At 35.3% G+C, this 23,142-nt stretch overlaps 1 protein-coding gene and 2 pseudogenes across 1 annotated transcript; 1 reads left to right on the top strand and 2 right to left on the bottom strand.

The window, feature by feature from the left end:
* The window catches only part of LOC107715821 (serine/threonine-protein kinase PAK 1-like), a 51,824-nt pseudogene extending 41,773 nt beyond the window's left edge, over positions 1-10,051 (bottom strand).
* Positions 10,052-12,450: 2,399 nt separating this feature from the next.
* Positions 12,451-14,262, top strand: LOC107715828 (aquaporin-11-like). The gene is made up of 3 exons (XM_016522039.1): positions 12,451-13,157; positions 13,489-13,610; positions 13,967-14,262. The coding sequence occupies exons 1-3, from the start codon at positions 12,556-12,558 to the stop codon at positions 14,077-14,079; spliced, it is 837 nt and encodes a 278-aa protein (XP_016377525.1). The 5' UTR covers positions 12,451-12,555; the 3' UTR covers positions 14,080-14,262.
* Positions 14,263-18,316: 4,054 nt separating this feature from the next.
* LOC107715827 (methylosome subunit pICln-like) overlaps positions 18,317-23,142 on the bottom strand; it is a 6,199-nt pseudogene continuing 1,373 nt past the window's right edge.

Genomic DNA, 23,142 nt, shown 5'->3' with positions numbered 1-23,142 from the left:
ACTCGATAATGTCAAATCGCACATCGTTAAAACAACAATTACGATATTATCGCAAACGATATATATCGCACACCCCTAATAAACACACACACATACATACATACATATATATATATATATATATATAAAATTTCAGGATATATTAAGAATAAATAACATTCACAACTTTTTATAAATAAATAATGAAATAAAGATTTACAATAAAAAAAAGTCCATATGAAGTCCACTAAATCCAACCAAATTTGAGGGGGCTCACACCTGTCACACACACACACACACACACATTTATATATGCGTGCACACACACATACACTTATATATGCGTGCACTCACACAGTTCTTCTGTAAATGAGGGGAATCCGTGACGCAGCTGTCTCCATCCACCAGCTGTCCAGCTCCTCCCTCATGAAGCCCAATACTCAGAGGTGCCCATCGCCATGACAACCTGCTGAATAATGCACGCCTGCACAGCATGCTGGGAGTGAAGCGCTCCAGCGGAGCACACACATACTGCTCTGTCTTCACTCTTCAAAGAGCCTTTATTTTACACATTCGCAGCACTTTATTCTCTCCCCGAAGTCCACTTATGTTCAAGTTTCTTTCACCAAAAAAACACTGATCATTACCACACTTTCTCCAATCCATGGCTATATTTGTCATGTTTTCCAGGAAAAAAATACCTGAACATCCTTAAAAGACATTCATCTTGAATATCTGTCAAATGCAATAAAGCAAAACACAATTGCATTTAAGACACAATCCCAGATTTGCATCTCAGGAATTGTCTTTTTATTCGAAAAAAGACCAAAAGTGTTGGTCTTTCACGTAAACATCAATATGCAAATGTGCTGTGCTGTGATTGGCTGATCTGCACATACCGCAGTACATCAGACATCAAAGATACGCAGGCATTACAGTAAGAGGCTCTTGTTTCCTGCTCGATCATCTGATCGGTTCCAGTCTTTGTTTTGCAAGTCAGTTGAGGTGAACGGGTTCCTTCCTGATAATAAATTCTTGCTATTCCTTCACCTTCCTTTATAATTACAGCATTAAGCAGCATCTTGAGTCTAATCATGAGATCGGACAAATCCCTGTTCTGTTTACATGCAGCACAGCTTCCTCAAACTGAGGTCTGTCATTCAGCTCACGCAGACCATCCTAAACGCTACAGTCTTCAAACAAGGCTCTGAGACGTCTTTATCCTTAAATAGCCCTCCAATCAAACATTTTGGAAACTTTAGCCCATGTTTCATATCTTTGAGGTGTTCCGTATGCTATAGTGTGCTCCAGACAAAATATGTTTTTTGTAGATATGCAAAATAATCAATAATAAAATAATACAAATTTAAAACACAGACACAATATAAAAATAAAATAAAATAAAAGGCTTGAATTTATTTTGGAAAGCATCCACATTGCATTCATTTACGCCACAAGTTGTCAGCTTTTTTCCCCTCTTCCTTTCTTTCTTTGCTGAGCTGTGATGTTAATTAAAGGCTATTAATTTGGCTATTAAAAATGTATCACAGTTTCCACTATAATATTGGGCAGCACAACTGTTTTCAACGTTGATAATAATCAGAAATGTTTCTTGAGCAGCAAATCAGCATATTAGAATGATTTCTGAAGATCATGTGACACTGAAGACTGGAGTAATGATGCTGAAAATACAGCTTTGCATCACAATAATAAATTACATTTTAAAATGTATTTAAAAAGAAAACAGTTATTTTAAATTGTAATAATTTTTCACAATATTACTGATTTTACTGTATTCTTGATCAAATAAATGCAGCCTTGGTGAGCAGAAGACACTTCTTTCCAAAAAAATCTTACTAGCCCAAATATTTGAATGATATAGTGTAATACAGGCATATTTTATAATAATAATAATATAATAATAATATAATATTTTATATATTTTTTGTAAAGTAATGGTGTAATCATGTCCTAGTTTCCTGTTTTAATATGCTAAACCATTTAATGGGATCTTTAAAACATTTTTGATCCTCACAATCCAGTAATATCTTTGCTTTATGTCGTCACTTAATCAACCATTAGGTCAAAGTACACCTGATATTTTACGAGCTTAAATGTTCACTAATAAACATTATGAGTAATGTTTGCATGTGCATGTAGGAATAAAACTAAAAACATACATTTAATCTTAACAGGAATTTAACTTGTGAAAATCAACAAATGAACTTTGAGAACTGTGGGCCCTTTCTGAACGTTGCATGCTATTGGATGAATTTTGCATGTGGACTCTTTTATAGTTCTTAGTCATATCAGAGTGGGTGGTGGATGTTTTATGGTTCATGCTGTGGGGGAGTAAAAATGAAGTTCATAAAGGATTCAGCTGGAATATAAGTGATGACTGAATACAGTCATCTCTAAAATAAGAAAAAGGAAGCTTATTAAATTAGTCATTAACACAGAGACAGAGCTTAGAGGAACTCAAGATGTTGATGAATTCCCGTCTCTGCCATGCGCTGCTTGAGAGGTCAAGAGTGAATCAGACTCATGAGACCCATCCAGGTATTTTCCATTCCAAACAATGAATGTCACCTATGACTATGATGCCTTAAAATACCATCCAATTTGGCAGATCACTAGGTTTTCCTTCTTAAAGGAAAAGTTCATGCAAAAATGAACATTTGCTGTTCATTTACTCAACCTCAGGCCATCTAGTTGTAGGTGACTTTTTTCATCAGTAGAACAGTAAAGAAGATTTTTAGCTGAAACCGTGGTCCTTGGTGATTCATATAATGCAAGTCAAAGGCTACCGTCACTTTGCGAGTCAAAAAAGCAAGTCAAGGAACACGTGGCTCCTGATAACACATTAAGGTCTTATGAAGCGAAACGATCGGTCTGTGCAAGAAACTGAACGTTATTTACAGCATTATTACCTAGGGCTGCACGATAAATCGAAATGAAATCGAAATCGCGATTGCAGCCCTATTATTACCTGTAATCCAGAGCCTCAGGCAAATGGTGATGTCTGGTTCACAAACGAATCATTCTTTTGAACCGGTTCTTTTTAGTGATCTAGATGAATCAGTTCACCAAATCGGAACAGATCTACAAAGCACAGATCTACAAGTTACTCAATCAAAACTCACTTTCAGATGTGTGACAGTCACTCCGACTCGAAATGAGTCAATATACTGGCGTATCTGATCCTATGATGAATGAACTGATTCAGTGCTCCAGTTCCTCCAACAGACACTGAACTGAGAAAACAGTTCAACTCGACCCTATGAGCATGTGTTAACCGAACACTTGAATGAAGGGGTGAAATGAATGTTTTTATGGTTTCTCATGGTTTATGTGAAAAGGTGAACTGATGAACACTAGTTTATTCACTTTATATGTTTTAGACATAAAAAACATTCACGTTTCACATCTTTTCTGGGTGCAATAATAATATAATTGCATCTATGTTACATCATTGCATGGTTATGTAAACAAACTAGTGAATTGAACTAGTTCATTGAAACGAACTGTCCGAAAGAATCAGTTCAAGAAAAATAATCAGATTTCCCCTTTGCCTAAGACTCTGGATTACAGGTAATGGTGTAAATAATGTTCAGTTTCTTGCACAGACCGATCGTTTCACTTCATAAGACCTCAATAGGCCTATATCGTCAGGAACCACGGGTATTAGTTTTGTATTCATATGCTTTTTTTGACTCTCAAAAACAGGCAGCTGCTGACTTACATTTTATGAATCGCAAGGACCACGCTTTCAGCTAAAAATCTTCTTTACTTCTACTGAAGAAAAAAAGTCTCCTACATCTTTGGATGCATGAGGGTGAGTAAATTAACAGCAATTTTTCATTTTTGGGTGAACTATCCCTTTAAAGCAACATGAAGTGCATTAACTAATACAGTTATAAGAGAGGATGAAAGTGGAAAACATATGCAACATCTTTAAGAAGGTACAGCTCATGACATAAATGAAGCAATGTTAACATACACACACACAAACATTCTCAAACAGGATTTTTGCGTTTTCTGAAGAAAATGTAAGCAATCTTTGCCCATGCAAAACTCACTGCCGTGACGCTATGGAGTTCTGAGTGGCTTATAGCATGCTGCTAACTGCTGTTTTAAGCACTTTTAAGGTGCTCTGGGTGGTTTCTGACTGTCCTGAGATCCAAGTGACATACAGGCTGAGGGGGAGGAAGGGCGAGGAAGAGGAGGAGTTGGGCTAAATGACGGGGGTTGGAACAGGAAAAGCGGACAGAAACGCTGCTGCTCATTTCTTCTGATCTCATTCGGGGCCTTGCGCTGAGACGATAACGTACAATGACAGGTATTGCATAACGATAAAAAAGCCAGGGAAAACTGGGCCACAGGAACGCAAAATCAAAACCCGCACGCATGCTGCAAACCCACTGAACCTTCAGAAGATACACAAACTGGATTTGCAGAAGCAAATTAGGTTATACAATCCTGTTTCTGAACATTACATCCAGTTCTTGTTATACACATCCTGAGCAAAGACCATTCTGAAAATGCACAAAAAGTTTACTATGAACATACATAACAAGAGCAACAATTTCAATGCAATTATGAGATGCTTAAGACTTTGTTTTTGAGCACCAATTAGGCATCGTTTGTGTAGTGGAGCAAGACGTTATTATTTCAGCTTAAGTTTCATAATCGTAGTACAATGAACCATTTTAAAAGATCAAGGGAAATTTGTCTACTTATTATATGACACCTTTAAGCGGTCACATGAAAATCAGCATCTGACCAGCGACACCAAAGGAGCAAGATCAGACGCTCCACTGCCTCCCACACTCTTCCTGTGTGCTGATGCTTTTTCTTTAAGGACGTGACCTTAAGATTAAACCCTTTTTATTCCCATCTCTCCAACAGTACAGAGTAGCTGCATTGTCCGCCGCTAACACGCTCCGCATTCTTGCTTCTGTTAGCAACACTCGCAGAGAGACCAGGAAAAAGAATATTCCCACATGCTTCTACTCGCATCAGTAACCTCCTTTTCTACTCTGCCATGGTTCTTCCATTATTTCTATAAACAGATTATGAAAAGGCCATCACATGTATTGTACACTACTGTTCAAAGGGCTTTTTTTAAATAAATTCATATTTTTCTTCAGCAAACATGCATTAAAATAAACAAAGGTGACAGTAAAGACATTTATTATGTTACAAAAGATTTCTACTTCAAATAAATGCTGTTCTTTTGAACTTTCTATTCATCAATGAATCCTGAATATAAAAATGTATCACAGTTTCCACAAAAAATATGAAGCAGTACAACCGTTTTCTACATTGATAGTAATCAGTAATGTTTCTTGAGCAGTAAATCAGCATATTAGAATGATTTCTGAAGGATCACGTGACACTGAAGACTGGAGGAATGATGATGAAAATACAGCTTTGATCACAGAAATAAATTACATTTTACAATATCTTGAAACGGAAAACATATTTTATATCGCAATAATATTTCATCATTTTACTGTATTTTTTATCAAATAAATGCAGACTTGGTGAGCACGAGACTTCTTTCAAAGACATTTAAAAATACTAACTGTATAACAGTAGTGTATATCCTAAATAATCAAGAAGGGGCACAAAAAGCATTTAAAGTAACTTGAAGGCAAGGCACAAATTTTTGGTTTTCACAACCATCCACAACACTCTAACATCATGATGACGTGTTTTGCATAGCCAACAGCATTTACATTTTCTTCAGAAGTCTAGTTTGCAATATACAATCCAATCTAGTCTGTTGTTGTTATACAGAAGTAGTACTGCAAAAAACATCTGTGCATGCATGCACAAATTTCTGACATGTGTGCAGTCTTAAAAATGTGCAATAGAAACATCCCAGTTTTATCCCCAGGTGTGTAATTTGACCTTTAAATGAAACATTTCCACATCATCCTTCCACCATAAAATGCCCAGCTAGGTAACTTCCAATAAGCCTATTTTCAGGCACTGCATAATATCATTGTGTTCCTTTAAGTGTTCCTTTAAGACTTTATAAAAATTGTTTTAGAGCACCAATTAGGCATAATTTATCTTTAAATGTAGGTGGAGCGAGATGTTATTTCAGCTTAGTTTCATAATCATAGTATAATGAACCATTTCAAAAGATCAAGGAAAATCTGACTACTCATTATATGACACCTTTAAGTGATCACATGAAAATAGGCATCTGACCACCGACACCAAAGGAGCCAGATCAGACGCACAGGAGCCCACCAATGACTCCCACACTCTTCCTGTGTGCTGATGCTTTTTCTTTAAGGACGTGACCTTAAGATTAAACCCTTTTTATTCCCATCTCTCCAACAGTACAGAGTAGCTGCATTGTCCGCCGCTAACACGCTCCGCATTCTTGCTTCTGTTAGCAACACTCGCAGAGAGACCAGGAAAAAGAATATTCCCACATGCTTCTACTCGCATCAGTAACCTCCTTTTCTACTCTGCCATGGTTCTTCCATTATTTCTATAAACAGATTATGAAAAGGCCATCACATGTATTGTACACTACTGTTCAAAGGGCTTTTTTTAAATAAATTCATATTTTTCTTCAGCAAACATGCATTAAAATAAACAAAGGTGACAGTAAAGACATTTATTATGTTACAAAAGATTTCTACTTCAAATAAATGCTGTTCTTTTGAACTTTCTATTCATCAATGAATCCTGAATATAAAAATGTATCACAGTTTCCACAAAAAATATGAAGCAGTACAACCGTTTTCTACATTGATAGTAATCAGTAATGTTTCTTGAGCAGTAAATCAGCATATTAGAATGATTTCTGAAGGATCACGTGACACTGAAGACTGGAGGAATGATGATGAAAATCCAGCTTTGATCACAGGAATAAATTACATTTTACAATATCTTGAAACAGAAAACATATTTTATATCGCAATAATATTTCATCATTTTACTGTATTTTTTATCAAATAAATGCAGACTTGGTGAGCACGAGACTTCTTTCAAAGACATTTAAAAATACTAACTGTATAACAGTAGTGTATATCCTAAATAATCAAGAAGGGGCACAAAAAGCATTTAAAGTAACTTGAAGGCAAGGCACAAATTTTTGGTTTTCACAACCATCCACAACACTCTAACATCATGATGACGTGTTTTGCATAGCCAACAGCATTTACATTTTCTTCAGAAGTCTAGTTTGCAATATACAATCCAATCTAGTCTGTTGTTGTTATACAGAAGTAGTACTGCAAAAAACATCTGTGCATGCATGCACAAATTTCTGACATGTGTGCAGTCTTAAAAATGTGCAATAGAAACATCCCAGTTTTATCCCCAGGTGTGTAATTTGACCTTTAAATGAAACATTTCCACATCATCCTTCCACCATAAAATGCAAGATTCCCTGAGAGGTGCATTACGTGCCCTAAAAACCAAAGACAGACAAGGCACATATACCGCTTATCATTTGTGACTGTAAAATGCCAAATCTGGAACGATCATAAAGTAGAGTCTGACACACTCACATAACAATGAGCATGAAGTCACAGCAGTGTCTCTGGGCCAAACACACATCTGGAGGGTGTGTGAGGGGGTGGTTGGGTTTTTGTCCCGTGTTTTGGGATGATAAACAGGGTGTTAATGAAACCATATGGTGATGTGTGGCCCAAGGGTGTGCTTACTTCACAATCACCGACCCCCACTTCACTCTGACAGCACAAACCCCCAATAAATTAATCTGACTGCCATCTACAGATCCACAGACCTGCATGCACCTTCAAGGAATTAGAGACCCATGCAAAAATGCTTACATCACACTAGACCAAATTAGACCGATAAGCGTTTAAAAAAAACATGCAACACAATGATGCAATCTCACTGCTAAAAATACCCTTGAACGATGACGACAATGTTGTGAGAATGAAAACCCTCCACAAACTATATCGGAGACTGATTTAAAGCCACATGGTTGGTACAGAAGTGAAAGATTGGAGAAGTGATGCATTAGAGCCGTCTGTCGTTTCCTCGTTACCTTTTAAGCGCATGTGTGAGGTATGTTCTGCAGGTCATTAACAGATATCAGAGCCTGGTGCAATATCCCGGAAGAAACACGCGCTTGACTTAACTGGTTTAAGGATTTTGCTGATACATGTGACCCAAATCAGTCCAAAGCGAACTGAACCACTGCCCGCTGCTCTTATCTTACACTTACACTATCATCTACAGCATGTCACACAGATCCACCATCCGTAATGAAAACACATTAACAACAGCACTGCAATAAAACCACACGAATAACCCTAAAGACTTCATTCTGAATTTATGCTTCTTAATAAACACACTTGTAAAAGCTTCAGAATATTAAGAGCCCACATGTTTTATTTTCATTATATTCCATGCAAAGAAGCCAAACGCACTCTAGCCCAATTTAGTTCAACCACTGAAAAGGTTCGAAAATCCTGAAGGAATGCTAATGGTATTTAGACCATAATTTGGACACAATCCAAAGGATCCAATAAGAACCAAACACCCTGGAAAACCTGAATCTGCCAATGTCAGTTCACCCAGTAGAACTGAATATTTTTAGATTCTTGGCTAATCTTTTCCAAAATGTAATACAACATCCATTAGCAATAAGCAATGCTGTATTATTTTTTGATTATGGATTTCTCATTGGTCCAGTCTGAACACAGTGACAGTCAAGAGCTGCTTTACACACCCAGCAGTGTAAATACTGAATGAGCATTTTCAGACTGTTGGGTAACTGTTAAGTAATATTTTAACATTTAAATTTATGTATTTTGCAGGTGCTGTTATCCAAAAAACATAAGCAATTCATCAAAGAGTCAACAATATTCATAATGTCGTAAATAAATTTGTAAACAACTCCAAAAATGGAAACACACAATAATAGATGCATGCCTTATGATGATAATAATAATAATAATAATAATGAAAACTATTAATCAAAATAATAAATTGTGCAATGTTTATATTTAATATTCATTATTAACACATATCGAATATATTTTATATTTAATTAAACGAAAAAGCTAAATGAAATAGTACTCTAATTACATATCATATATTTGTCAAATAAAACATTTTAAATTCATATTAAAATATATTATATATTTTACATATATAAAATGATATATTAAAGAATAAATATTACAACCAGTATTACCATTAATATTTAACTAATAACAAAAGTAAATAATAGTAATAAAAACAATAATAATATGGCATTAATATGACTGATTTTATTATTTGTCAAATAAAACTAAATTCATATTCAAATACAAGTATTACACAGACATTATTAACGTTATTATTGAAAAAATATTAATGTACTACTACTACTACTAATAATAATAGAATACGTCACATTTATATATTAATATGTATTATTGTTTTATTAAACATTTACATTATTGTAATTGTTTTAATATAACATTACACATGGTGAATATTAGAAATATTACACAACGATCGATGTCATTATTATATGATTTGGATGCTGTTAGATTGAATAGAAAGCGAGCATACCTTGTGTTGGAGGCACATGTAACTCAGACGCTGTTATTTGATCTCAAACCACATAAACGCGGAGAAGAATCACTATAATCAGAGCGATTCCTGCTGATAAAGCCACATCCACATCCGAGTGCTGTCTTTGATGAATAAGCAGCTCTTCCTCTGTCTGCGCTCCACAGACACGCGCCCCACGCCAGCCAGTGCGTCTCCGCGTCACGCAAGATCCCGCTGAACGCGGCTGCGGCGCGTCACAGCGGTAAAGAGCAGGCGGCACGCACTCACCTCTGTCCAAAGACGCGAATGTGATTTCCCCGCGCAGACTCTCCCTCTCTCTGTCACGCATTCAGCGGCTCTCCGCGCTCATTAGCTCCAGTGTTCTCCGCTCCGTCAGTCTGTCTCGCCGCTGCTGCTGTAGAGACGCACACAAACCTGCTGCGTGAATCGCCGCCCACGCGCGATCCCACTGGACACAACTCCCCACTCAGCGCTGCGCTCACGAGACGCGTCACCTGCGCCAGTGGAGGAGGAACATGCGATATTAAAGACACCACATGCCTGATATCTCATCATACAACCCTACATATCTGCCTTAGAAATAACAGGGATGCGGCCTTGACACAGACAGACAGACAGATAGAAAGATAGAGAGACAGACAGACAGACAGATAGAAAGATAGAGACAGACAGACAGATAGAAAGATAGAGACAGATAGACAGACAGAAAGATAGAGACAGACAGACAGACAGACAGATAGAAAGATAGACAGACAGATAGACAGATAGAAAGATAGAGACAGATAGACAGACAGACAGACAGAAAGATAGAGACAGACAGACAGACAGACAGATAGAAAGATAGAGACAGACAGACAGACAGATAGAAAGATAGACAGACAGACAGACAGATAGATAGATAGATAGATAGATAGACAGACAGAATAAGGGTATATTCAAAGGATATATTAAAAATACAGTATTATATAACATTATTATTGTGAAATATTATTACAGAATTGTGTGTTGACAACAAACAATTCTGTAATAATATTTCACAATAATACTGTTTTACTGTAGTTTTAACAGTCAGTGTTAATATGTATTATATTACTATGAACTTAATTTTTATCAGATAAAAATGACAACAAATATATGTGTGTGTGTGTGTGTGTTAATCAGTGTTGGGCTAGTTACTCAAAGAATGTAATATATTACTCATTACTAGTTACTCCTTTCTAAAGTAATATTGTTAACAGTAATTAGTTACACTACTAGTTACATTACTTTTTCTTCAGGCCCCACAGAAGTTGTAACTGTGTATCTTCCACATAAAATTCTTCTAGAATGTTACTAACAACATATTTCTGCCTCATCATTTCACCAAAATCCACATTGGATCGCAGTCAGAAGTTATTACAAACACTCAATAGTGATTGATAGTGACATTCAAGTAGAAGTGTTGTATTAATCTCATTAATTGTCATGTGTAGCTTGAAGCTAATTGTAATTTCTCCGTTACCCATATACGATTACAATTTCATTATGTAGGCTTAGTAATTAGTTGCACTACTAGTTACTGCAAAAAGTAATATTATTCCAGTAACTAAGTTACTAGTAACTAGTTACTGCCCAACACTGGTGTTAATATATAGATTACTAGGTTCATCTCTAATGATGTCATGGAAACTCTTATTATTATTATATTATTACTAAAGTATCTCAGCGCCCTCTGCAGGTAATTAACAGATAACAGACCAGCCAATGTTGAGGATTACCACTGTTAAAGGTGATGAAGCACCTGTAAATGTTTAATAATTGCTTTGTTTGTTTTTTATTATTAGGGATAATATATACAATATTTCATCAAAATAGCTAAATTAACAATTTAGATTTTTGATTCATTAGCTATTAGTCAGAAAGAGCTTTATAAGCAAGTATGTTTACACACACACAAGGAATTTGACTTGACGACAGGAGCTTCCAGTGCAGAAGAAAGTACAGACATAGTGCGACATACATGATAGTGCAGACATACATAGGAATAACTCAGTAGAAATGGAATATAACACTAATATAAGAAAAACAGAAAATTAAATAATGCACTATATACAGAAGTAGAAATATAGGGAAAACATAATTGTTTAAATGAATGTACATATGTTATTTACGATAACACTAATATAAGAAAAACAGAAAATTAAATAATGCACTATATACAGAAATATAGGGAAAACATAATTTTTAACAAAAGTTTAAATGAATGTGCATATGTTATTTACAAGTGTGTAGTTTACAAATGTACAATTTTCAGATTCTATGTATAAATATGTCAGTTGTGTTGGACAATGTATAGTTATGAATGTTTTAATTTTCAGGCTGAATATAGCCTGAAATATAGTGCCTGACTGTTCTGGCCAGAAGGCAGAAGGCAACTTTTTGAAGAGAGAATTATGCACATTATATTTATTTTTTGATTTATTAGATATTATGTACATGCATATCTGTTTACGTATCATATCAAATACATTTCCTTTTTGAACTTTGATACTATAATGATATAATAACTTTTTGGTTTTGCCCAGACTCATAAGAATAGCGACTCATAGTGACTTGCAATATTCAAAGTCTGACATCAGTGTTGAGTTCTATACTGTAAGGATAACCTGGCCTGCTTTAAAAGTTTGAAAATGAATAACAGTTAAAAAACATTTGCTAGAAATTTAGAAAAGTAATCAAATGTAATTAGTTACATTACTTTAAAGTAATTGAAATAGTTACACTACTTATTACATTTTAAATAGGGCAACTTGTAGCAAAGTAACCTTCCCAACACTGATTATAGTTTTTATTATAGACACTCCAGGAAGTCTCTAGCATAATCTATTTAATATTCATGAGCCAAGCTTTTTGCAATAGTGGGTTGCACTGATTGAATCGAAGTGAGCGGGGCTATTGGCGCGGAGGCGTGGTCGTTGTAAAGTTGCCTAAAACTGGATCAGAGTTTAACACGATTATTCGGAGGATCATGCGATGGCAGAGATGGCCGATCTCACCGTCTCCCTGTCCTTGCTGCTGGGGATTGTAGTTTTTAGCGAAGTGGCGAGGAGAACGGCTTTATATCTATTCCCAAATCGAAACTGGATCATCTATGCGCTCGAGTTGATCTCCACTTTTCAGCTGTGTGCATGCACGCACGAGTTAAAGCTGCTCGCGGAGACGGGCGGACTGGAGCCGCGGATCGCGCTGACGCTCACGTTCCTCATCTCGGTGGTCCACGGACTTTCATTCCGCGGCGCGATCTGTAGCCCGACCGGCGCTCTGGAGCAGCTCTACCTCGGGACTCTGACGCGGCGATGCGCACTGACGCGGATCTCATGCCAGCTGATCGCGGCGGAGGCGGCGCGGCGCGTCATGCCTCACGCGTGGGCGCTGGCGCTCTCTGACCTGCACGCGCAGCACTCGCTGACGGGCTTTTCATGCACGAACAGCCCCGTTAACGCGCCTCTGCTGCAGGCCGCCGCGGTGGAGCTGGGCTGCGCGTTTGTGATGCACACTGCGGCGTTTAACGTGGAGAAGGTGGAAGAGAACTATCGCGTTCCTGCAATAGCTGCTGTCATCACCATATTAGTCTATATTTTTCTATCGTTCATTCTATCTATCTTTATTTTTCTATCGTTCATTCTATCTATCTATCTTTATTTTTCTATCGTTCATTCTATCTATCTATCTTTATTTTCTATCGTTCATTCTATCTATCTATCTTTATTTTCTATCGTTCATTCTATCTATCGGTCTATCTGTTTGTATATCTATAATTTTTTCTATCGTTCATCCTATATATCTATCTATCTATCACCATTTTTTGCTATCGTTCATTCTATCATATTTTTATCTATCTGTCTGTCTATCATCATTCTTTGCTATTGTTCGTTCTATCTTTCGTTCATTCTGTACTGTATTGTGTGAAGGTGGTCATCTCACTGGCGCGGTGTTTAACCCGGCACTGGCGTTCTCAATACAGTTCCCCTGTCCTGGGAACACTTTTGCGGAGTACAGTTTTGTGTACTGGATTGGACCAATACTGGGTGAGCATTAGTATTACAACATTCACTTTGACCTTTGAAGAAATCCTTCAGAGACTGTTCTGTAATTTAATAATTGTTATTTTTGTTAGGAAAACACGTGTATCCTGTCAAACAAGTATAACAAAAGGCCAATCAATAAAGTATCTTTAGTGCCAGAGGAAAATCATGAACAACACTAACTACTCAGCAAAATGTCTGAGAATCATTTAAGCACCACATGTATTTCTCAGTGTTTATTTGCTCACAAGCCAAACCTACAATCATAAAGCACGTGTGTGCATGAAAACTCATAGTATTTATTAATAACAGCAAGAAAAATACAGTTCTATGTGTTCTTCATGCTGTTTATCTTACAGGTATGACAGGCTCTCTGCTGCTTTTTGACAAAGTGATCCCTGCTATTTCAGGGAAAAGCACAATTCCAAAGCACCTGAACTCTGATGGACTCGAGACGAAAAAGATGAAGTGAACTAATGCCTTATGACAGACTCTGATTGCATATGTGATTATATACTGTGAATATACACTGTAATTCTCCAGCTCATCTCCAAGTATTAACCAGGGTTTCTGCAGGTTTTAAAAGGTCTTAATTCGCCCTTCTCAAGGCCTAAAAAGGTCTTAAATTCATAACATAAATGTTGGATGCACAGGACAAATGAGTATCTTCCTCAGTATTTTGTCTTGCGAAGTGAACTAATGCCTTATGACAGACTCTGATTGCATATGTGATTATATACTGTGAATATACACTGTAATTCTCCAGCTCATCTCCAAGTATTAACCAGGGTTTCTGCAGGTTTTAAAAGGTCTTAATTCGCCCTTCTCAAGGCCTAAAAAGGTCTTAAATCAGAGCAGATAGTCTTAAATTCATAACATAAATGTTGGATGCACAAGACAAATGAGTATCTTCCTCAGTATTTTGTCTTGTATTTCTAATACAAATATCTGAACATCTTTAAATCAAGATATACTTTCTTGAGATGCAAACTGAACATATGAAGTCTTGTTTTCTGAGAAATCTAACAAAAATAAGCGAGTTTGACTACAACAAGAACAAACATCTGTCAATGGCGAATGAAAACTTTTCCATTTGAATCTAGTTGATTTGTCTAAGCCTACTAGCAGATACTTGTTCGTTTTAATCAATTTCTCAGAAAACAAGACTTTAGTTATTTTGCTTCTCTAATAAATGTATCTTGATATGAAAATCTTTAGACATTTGCACTAATACAAGACATTTATATTTAGAGACCATATTAAAGTATTGTGTTCCATTCAGTTTATTCCTTTAATTTTTTTTCTTTAAAGTCTTACATTTATCTTCATAAAACCTGCAGAAACTCTGAATAACGAAATTGAAGGGTCCTTAATGTTTTTCTTTTTTAGAAGGTTTTTGGTGAAATCTAAAATGCTTTCAAAATGTCTTTTTTAATAAGAACATGCATATTCATGAAGCACAATGAATCTCTAATGACATATAGCTGCAGGTTTACAGTAACATTCATAAAAAGCACATGGCCTGTGTGCCGAGAATCAACTGTAAATGAGTTTTGTTAAATCATATTTTAACAGATGGACATTGCTGGAATAAGAGTCCTGAAGTGTTCTATTGCTGTTAGAATACTATTTTGTGTTACATTCTAATAGCGATGGTTCTTACCTAGTAAAAGGTAAATGTTATAGTAGTACTACTAATCTTAAGCACAGTTTTGCAGTGCCTTTGGATTATTCTGGGTAAAATAACCTGGGTAGACCAGACCGGATTGAGTGCCGCGTCTACAAGCCAATGCAGAATGTATAATATGGGATAATAACACACTCCTGTGTTACGAGGATTTAAATAAAGCAGTGATAAAAATATGTTTGTAATTAAACTTTACATAAAAGCACATGGCTCAGTGGTTATTTAACCTGAGAGGGCAAACAGGCTGTTGTGAAATAGTTTCTGATGGACCTTTGAACTTTTGTGAATGCACAGATGTGTTGAACCAAACTGATCTGGCAATTTATTTTTCACTATAGCGTGCAACAAAAGGCAAACAAAACAGAACAAATGAAAGTGAAAAATTGGGAGATGTAGCAGGGTGTTCACACATGAATGCAAATTGTTGACTTGATGTACTGTCAAATTCCAGCTTTAAAGGAATAGTTCACCCAGAAATAAAAATTTGCTGAAAATTTCATCCTCACCCTCAGGCCATCCAAGATGTAGGGGAGTTTGTTTCTTCATCAGATTTGGAGAAATCTTGCTCACCAGTGGATGCTCTGCAGTGAATGGGTGCCGTCAGAATGAGAGTCAGAACAGCTGATAAAAACATCACAATAATCCACAAGTAATCCACAGCACTCCAGTCTAGTGTTGGGCGATATGCTAAATTTTCATATCGTCCTATCGTCAGCCTGTGAGATCGCCGATACACGATATTATCGCGCTAATTTATGTAATTATTTACTTAGTTTCATTGCGAGAAAGAGAACCAACCCCAGCGTAAGGCTAAAAGCAGCCTAATGTTTTTAATATGACTGAATTTGTATTTAACATGATAACAAATTAATAGAAACATCGTAAGTTACTAATTATAATGCTTACATTTCCTCGGTTATTCAAAAAGCAGCTACAGAAAACGAGCAAAGAACATTACATTACCAAAGGACATCATCACAAGCTCAGTCTAGCGCGAGTTTATGCACTTTAAAAACACTCCCGTTAAACTCAGTGAATCTACTATGATGAATAAATCTCTTATACTTACATCGCAAGTACATCTGCACTTTGTTGTTTATAATGAGAGAATTCGCAAATCAGAATTCAGTCAGCGCGCGCTGAACAACGGAGTTGCTATCGTCAAAGGCATCAGCCACAGGCGATATCTCGGTCTATCGTCGATACACTATACTATCGTCTATAGGCACAACCCTACTCCAGTCCATCAGTTAACATCTTATGGAGTGAAAAGCTGCATGATTGTAATAAACAAATCCATCATTAATACTTTTTTTACTTTAAACTGTCACTTCTGGCCAAAATACCTCTATCCATAATATTACCATATTGGCCCGAATATAAGACGACCGCGTTTTTTCAGATGTATTTCCAAGAAAAAAACATCGTCTTATATTCGGGTCAATACGGTACTTCCTCCAGTGAAAAGTCCATCTGGTCTGAATCAGGAGAGAAATCTGTACAGATCAAGCACAGCTTACAAGCCAAAACAGTCCAAAACAGCTCTAAACAATTATATATGAGGATTTTGATGTGAAGGACAACAGGAGATGGACTTTTTCACTTGAGGAAGCGTTATTATGGATTATGGACCTGTATTTTGGCTGGAAACAAGGGTTTGAAGTAAAAAAAAAAAAAACATCTCGAAAACAGCTTTTGGCTTCACGTGGGAGTGGTGTTGATTACTTGTGGATTATTGTGATGTTTTTATCAACTGTTTGGACTCTCATTCTGACGGCACCCATTCACTGCAGAGCATCCATTGCTGAGACAGTGATGTAGTGTTACATTTCTCCAAATCTGCTCCCATGAAGAAGCAAACTCAAAATTGTGGATGGTCTGAGAGCGAGTCAATTTTCAGCAAATTTAAATTTTTGGGTGAACTGTTCCTTTAATCTTACATTTGAGTGCTACTTGAGTTTTCTTAATGTGTGAAATACAGTAATGATGGGATTATTCAGGGTGCTTTAATTACAAAAGCACTGATTCCCTTCAGAACTACTGATTGTTAAAAGATTGGGAGGAAGTTTTAGCAGGTGTGTAAAGTATCATGAGTGAATCATTAGCAAGATCATCTCAGCACACTCACGCACAGGTCTCATGAGATTAAGTATGGAGTTCATTTAGAGGCCAACAGATATGCATTTAAGATATATAAATAGTACATTTCTGAAACATTTTGTACTTGTGCAAGCTGCTCAGCCTGGGCCTGTTCTGTGTGTCGCCGCTGTAATCTGTCATTAACACCAAGTCCTAATCAATAGAGAGAGAAATAACACAAACTCCAGCACTGCCTGAACACGCATTCATTCATGATAAATGCACAGAATGTCTGTCCGATTACAGCACTGAACAATATAAGGGTTTAAACAGGAGGAAAGGCGACTTAAAGTCCACTAATACAGTGACAAACAGCACAAGCAAGGGAAAGAGAAATCATTATCTGAGCACAAACAGAAATCCTTAGACCATTTTTTTAGGTTTGAGTTATAGCTGAAATTTACACACAAAAAAAAAAAAACTTTTTTTTTAACATTTTACAGTTAATGTTTATTTTATATCAAGTAAAGCATTTTTTTTTTTTTTTTAGTTAATGACATTAACCCCGTTATGCACAACACAAAAATAAATAAATAAAACTAAAAATAGGCTTGATTTTCTTCACATGAATATGGTCTCATATCTTTCTTTGATTTTGAAATCACCCAGACATTTCTTGACAGACTTTGTGAGATTCACCCATATGACTGCTGGATGAATCCACCGATAAAATATTTGATCTCCCGTGAGGAAATACACAGGAAATGATTAGAGAAGGATGTCTCATAAACATCTGACTAGAAATACAAACTGAGAACGAGCCAAAATGAGCTAAATGAGTATTTTAGCACACTTCAACACACTTCAACAAATTATAAAAAGAACCGCCCAATATTTCAGAGCGAAACAAAACACCAAATATGGAAAAAAAATGAGGCTTTGGTACAAAAACAGCTGTATTTATTGAAATCTCTAACAAACTCGTCAACATCACTCCACTGAGGAGGATCATTCTGGAAGTTGGTCTTCAGGGAAAACTACAAAATAGATTAGTGGAAGCTACACAGGGCCGTGGATCTGGAAATGTACGGCCGTGGTGTAAAACAGCCCATTAAATTCAAGCAAGGAGAGACAGAAATTATAAGAGCTTTGAGAGTCAGCCGGTATCCCAGCATGCCCCACTGAAGTGCTTCAATCAGCTGTACAGAAATGCAGTTCATCTGTCAACAGATTGAAGAATTCAGATTCACACAGGAGCTTGGACAAGGAGCCACATAACAGCAGCAGAAGTCATCATTCTGATGAGAATCATACGGGTTTGGAACGACACGAAGGTGTAAATAATAGAATTTAAATTTTTTGGATGAATTATTTCTTGAAGTGTGCGAGTGAAAGTTGGCTGGTCAGTCAACTTTCATCAGTTTCTGTCCAGAACCAGTGTTGTTTTTGTCAATTAAAACAAACTATTAAAAATAGCATTCAGTAACTGAAATAAAGATGAAATAAAATATAAATATTAGATGAAAAATTTAAACTTGAAAATCTTGAACTTTGAAAATTTGAAATATTGCCTTGGCAGTTGGCAACTAAATGAAATAAACAAGTTTAAGATGAAGTATTAAAATAACCCAAAACTACATTAAATAAAATCTATACAGAATGAAATGTTGAAATGAAAATATCAGTAATATGTAAAAACAAATAAATATTTCAACAAAAATCTCAAAATTACTAAAATTGCAGACGAAACAAAAATAAATCTAAAAAGAAATTTTTAAAATGGAAATGGTTAAAAAAAACTAACATAAATATTTAAACAAAATAAAAATGTTTTAAAAACAGAAATATTAAAAAACAAATAAGAAAAGTTAAACAAAAAAAAAAGACAAAAGCACAAAATTACTAAACTACAAATAAAACTAAATAAAACATTTTAAAAAACAATACTAATATTTAAAATTATAATATAAAATATTTTGAAAAAAAATAAAAAATAAAATAAATATATATATATATAATTAATATAAATAACAAAATGAAAAAATAAATAAATGAAATAAGACCCAATTCAAAATATTAATACGTTTTATAATAGTATATAAACTACACTGGCCAGGACAGGAAATGGAATGAGACAATCAGGATTTTGAAGACACAGTTGTATATATTTACCAGTGATCCACATCGGCGTCGTCAAACTGTCCAGCAACTGTGCTTGAGTCGACTTCCATTCCATCTGAACACAGAGAGAGAGAGAAAAGTTTGATCACCGTATTCAATTACGACCATCCTGCCCTGTGCTGCTCCGCTGGGCTTTACCCATTACACATCCATTAGCCCTCAGGAAATCCTGCTTCCAGACACACGCCCATCTGACCTCGCACACTTCTGCCTCTCTCAAAACACTCATCCTCCACCGACTGAAATCAAACCACATGCTCACACACACACGCTGAACAAAACACTCATGCATTCGGTTAAAAACATGACTGTTTTAGCATCATGTGGGGTTTAAAGTAGCATGACTATTCTCTCTCACTGCCATCTAGTGGCTTCTCGTGTGCATTATTTTTCTTAATTTATACATTTTAAAATCAAGTAAATTCATCTGGGATGTCCATAAAACAGGATAAGAAGCTGTCAGATTTTTTGACACTTTGTTTTATTTCTGTTTTGGTGACTAAGTTACCACAGTTTTACAGCAATAATTCTATCATTCTATCATTTTACAGCAATAATATGTGAAAATAATGTATAATATATTATATTATTACATTATATTATAGTAGTTTTCACAATATTTTAAATATCGTATAATGTTTTATATACATTTTGGTGACACTTGGTAACATTTCAATAATGTTCCACTTGCAAAAACTGCATTTAACAAACTAACAATTAACAATAATTCTGCAGTATTTAATAATCTTTGTTAATGTTAATTTCAGCATTTAATAATACATTTTTAAAATCAAGGGTTGAATTTGCTAACATTAGTTAATGCACAGTGTACTAACATGAACAACTGTATTTGTTTACTTTAACAAAGATTAATAAATGCAGTAAAAAAAAAACTGCATATTGTTAGCATATGTGCATCACATGTTAACAAATGAGACCTTATTGTAAAGTGTTATCTACATTTTAGCAATATATATTTTAATAGTATAATATTGGAAACTATAGTTACTATGGTACAATATTGTGGGACCACCAACTAAACTAGACCACCACTACTGAAATAAACTGTATGAATAATGAGTTGTCACACACAGACCTTCGAATTCGGCCGAAGGCACGTCGGTCCTGACTCCAGCCATGTGGTACTGCTGTGCGACGGACTGGGCCAGCATCCCCTCCAGCCGGTCCAGTGTGGCCTGACCCTCGGCCGTCAGGTGAGACAAACCCTCCTCATAGGTGTAAAACGTGGGGACGTCGCCCTGACCCTGACCCTGCTCTTGCTCTGAGAGAAAACAGGAATAATACAAAAGCATTGAAACCATGTGAAAGCTGACTTTAATATTCCATTAAAAAGCAGAGAGAAACCAGATCAGTGGTTGTCAACCAGGAGCCAGGGGTCATTAGGGGGCCTCAGGAAGCTTTAAAGGAGAGCTCAGGATGACTCTAAAAAGGCCAAACCAGCTTTAAAATAACCTAAACCTGCTAAAAATCCAGATGTAAGCTGACATCATATTTGTTATTTTAATTTGGAATTTAAATTATTATTTTTATTTGTTTATTTAAAAAAGGGTTGTGATGCCTGGATATATGTATATATTAAAAAAACAAAATTAAAATCAAAATCTTTTTTTTATTATTAGTTTTTCAATTTCATTCAATTTTTAATAGACCTGGAAGTGTCATGGAAAATGATCAAATCTTTAAAAGTCATGAAAATGTATATAATGAATATAGATTCTTCTAGTTATTTCATGCACTAAAATATTTAATCATGTAGTGACTTTCTGAGAAACTGCCATTTGAGAGTAAAAAGGATTTTAAAACTTATCTTGTAATTAAACAATGTAAATTCATTGCTCAAAAAAAAAGAGTGAACTCTGAAAAACACCAAAACATCTAGAATTACGGAATTTAATTTTTTCAATTTGAATCACTTATAAGTAGTTTATTTCATTATTTTAACAGAAATTGTTCTTTTTTTATTGTTTAAAATGAGTTTTTCATTTTTCTAGAATTACAGAATTTAATTATCTTAATTTTGATTTAAAAAGAATTATTTTTTTACTTTTTACTTTTTTTATAAGCAGTTTATTACATTATTTTAAGAATGACAGAATTTGATTTACTGAATTCAGAATTTATTAAAAAGTAGTTTAATTGTTCTAGAATTGCGTAATTTAATTATTTTAATTATTTAAAAGTAGTTTATTTCATTATTCTAGATGTTTATCTTACTTTTAATTACTTATAAGTAGTTTGTTCCAGTATTCTAGAATGAAAGATTCCATTTATTCATGGTTTGTGTAAATAAAAAAGGTTTTGTCATTACAGCAGCTTTTGTACCAGAAATGTCTTGGCCTGTTTGAGGGGCTTTTGAATATTGTCTTGGACTCTGGGGGATCTTGGGAGTCCAAAAGGCTGGTGAAAGTGATTTTGTGCCTCTTTGAGATGGCACAATAATACGCCGTTCACTTGCAGAACGCAAGCTTCTAGAGGGCACATAACTCTGAAGTAATGAATTTAGGTAAATGGGTGCAGAGTCAGTGGTGGTTTTGTACTAGATGCATTATGGATCCAAATGACTCTCACCAGCCTCCTCGACGTCATACTCCTCTCCCTCGTAATCGTCGTCATCGGTGTCGGCGTCATCGGGGTCGGGGTGCAGGGCCTGACAGTCGCACATGGCGGAGAACATGGGCTCCACTGCACACACAAACACACACCGTCACTCATCCAGCAGTGATGCTCACGCTCAACTCATCCACGCTCGCTCCACACACTCAAATATATATATATACATATATATATATATATATATATATATATATATATATATATATATATATATATTTACACATTTTTGTTTTAGATTGAATTATTCTGTAATTCTAGAATAATGAAATAAACTACTTGTAAGCAATGAAATAATTAAACTTTGTAATTCTTAAAATAAAGAAATAAATTACTTATACATAATTAAAATAATAAAGTAGATCGGTCAGGTCAAACCTCTGGACACCAATGCATCTCTGTTGGGAAGATGATGCCTCACCGTCCAGTTTTGCATTGACCATCACATACAGGTGCTCTTCTGGAAAGGCGCTGAGATCTCGTGAGATCGCGTGCAGACTGATGGAGGGGTACTCAAGACAGAAACCCATCCCTGAACCATCAAACCAGGACAGATGCCTGCGAGGACAGAGAACAGCTGCATATCCCAAAAACATCATGGCATGCTAACATTTTGTTTGTTTGTTGCTTGTTTTTGACATGAGATACCATGAAAATACTATGTACGACTGTGTGTGTGTGTGTGTGTGTGTATAAAATGTATAATACATAATTAATCATATAATACATATAAATAAGTAATGAAAAATAAATACATTAATATATAAATAACCATTTATATATAGTATCACAAAATAAATAAGTAATAAATAACTAAATATATAAATTATATAACAATTAATATGATAAATAGAAAATGAAATATAATAAAAATATGATATATTATGGAATATATTTTACATAAAATAATGAAATATACAAATATATAAAAATATAATTTTTTACAACAAGTATTAT

Source organism: Sinocyclocheilus rhinocerous, unplaced genomic scaffold (genome assembly GCF_001515625.1).
Source record: "Sinocyclocheilus rhinocerous isolate Xijiao unplaced genomic scaffold, SAMN03320098_v1.1 scaffold540, whole genome shotgun sequence".
Classification (NCBI taxonomy): domain Eukaryota; kingdom Metazoa; phylum Chordata; class Actinopteri; order Cypriniformes; family Cyprinidae; genus Sinocyclocheilus; species Sinocyclocheilus rhinocerous.
The sequence above is the reverse complement of the archived record's forward strand: the minus strand, read 5'-3'. Positions and strand labels throughout refer to the sequence as shown.

Bases quoted from the DNA above. Each gene is read 5' to 3' on its own strand.
- LOC107715828 (XM_016522039.1), top strand. From the start codon at position 12,556: ATGGCAGAGATGGCCGATCTCACCGTCTCCCTGTCCTTGCTGCTGGGG. The intron at 13,158-13,488 runs TATTTTTCTATC...TACTGTATTGTG, and splicing joins GTCATCACCATATTAGTCTA to TGAAGGTGGTCATCTCACTG. The intron at 13,611-13,966 runs GTGAGCATTAGT...TTTATCTTACAG, and splicing joins CTGGATTGGACCAATACTGG to GTATGACAGGCTCTCTGCTG.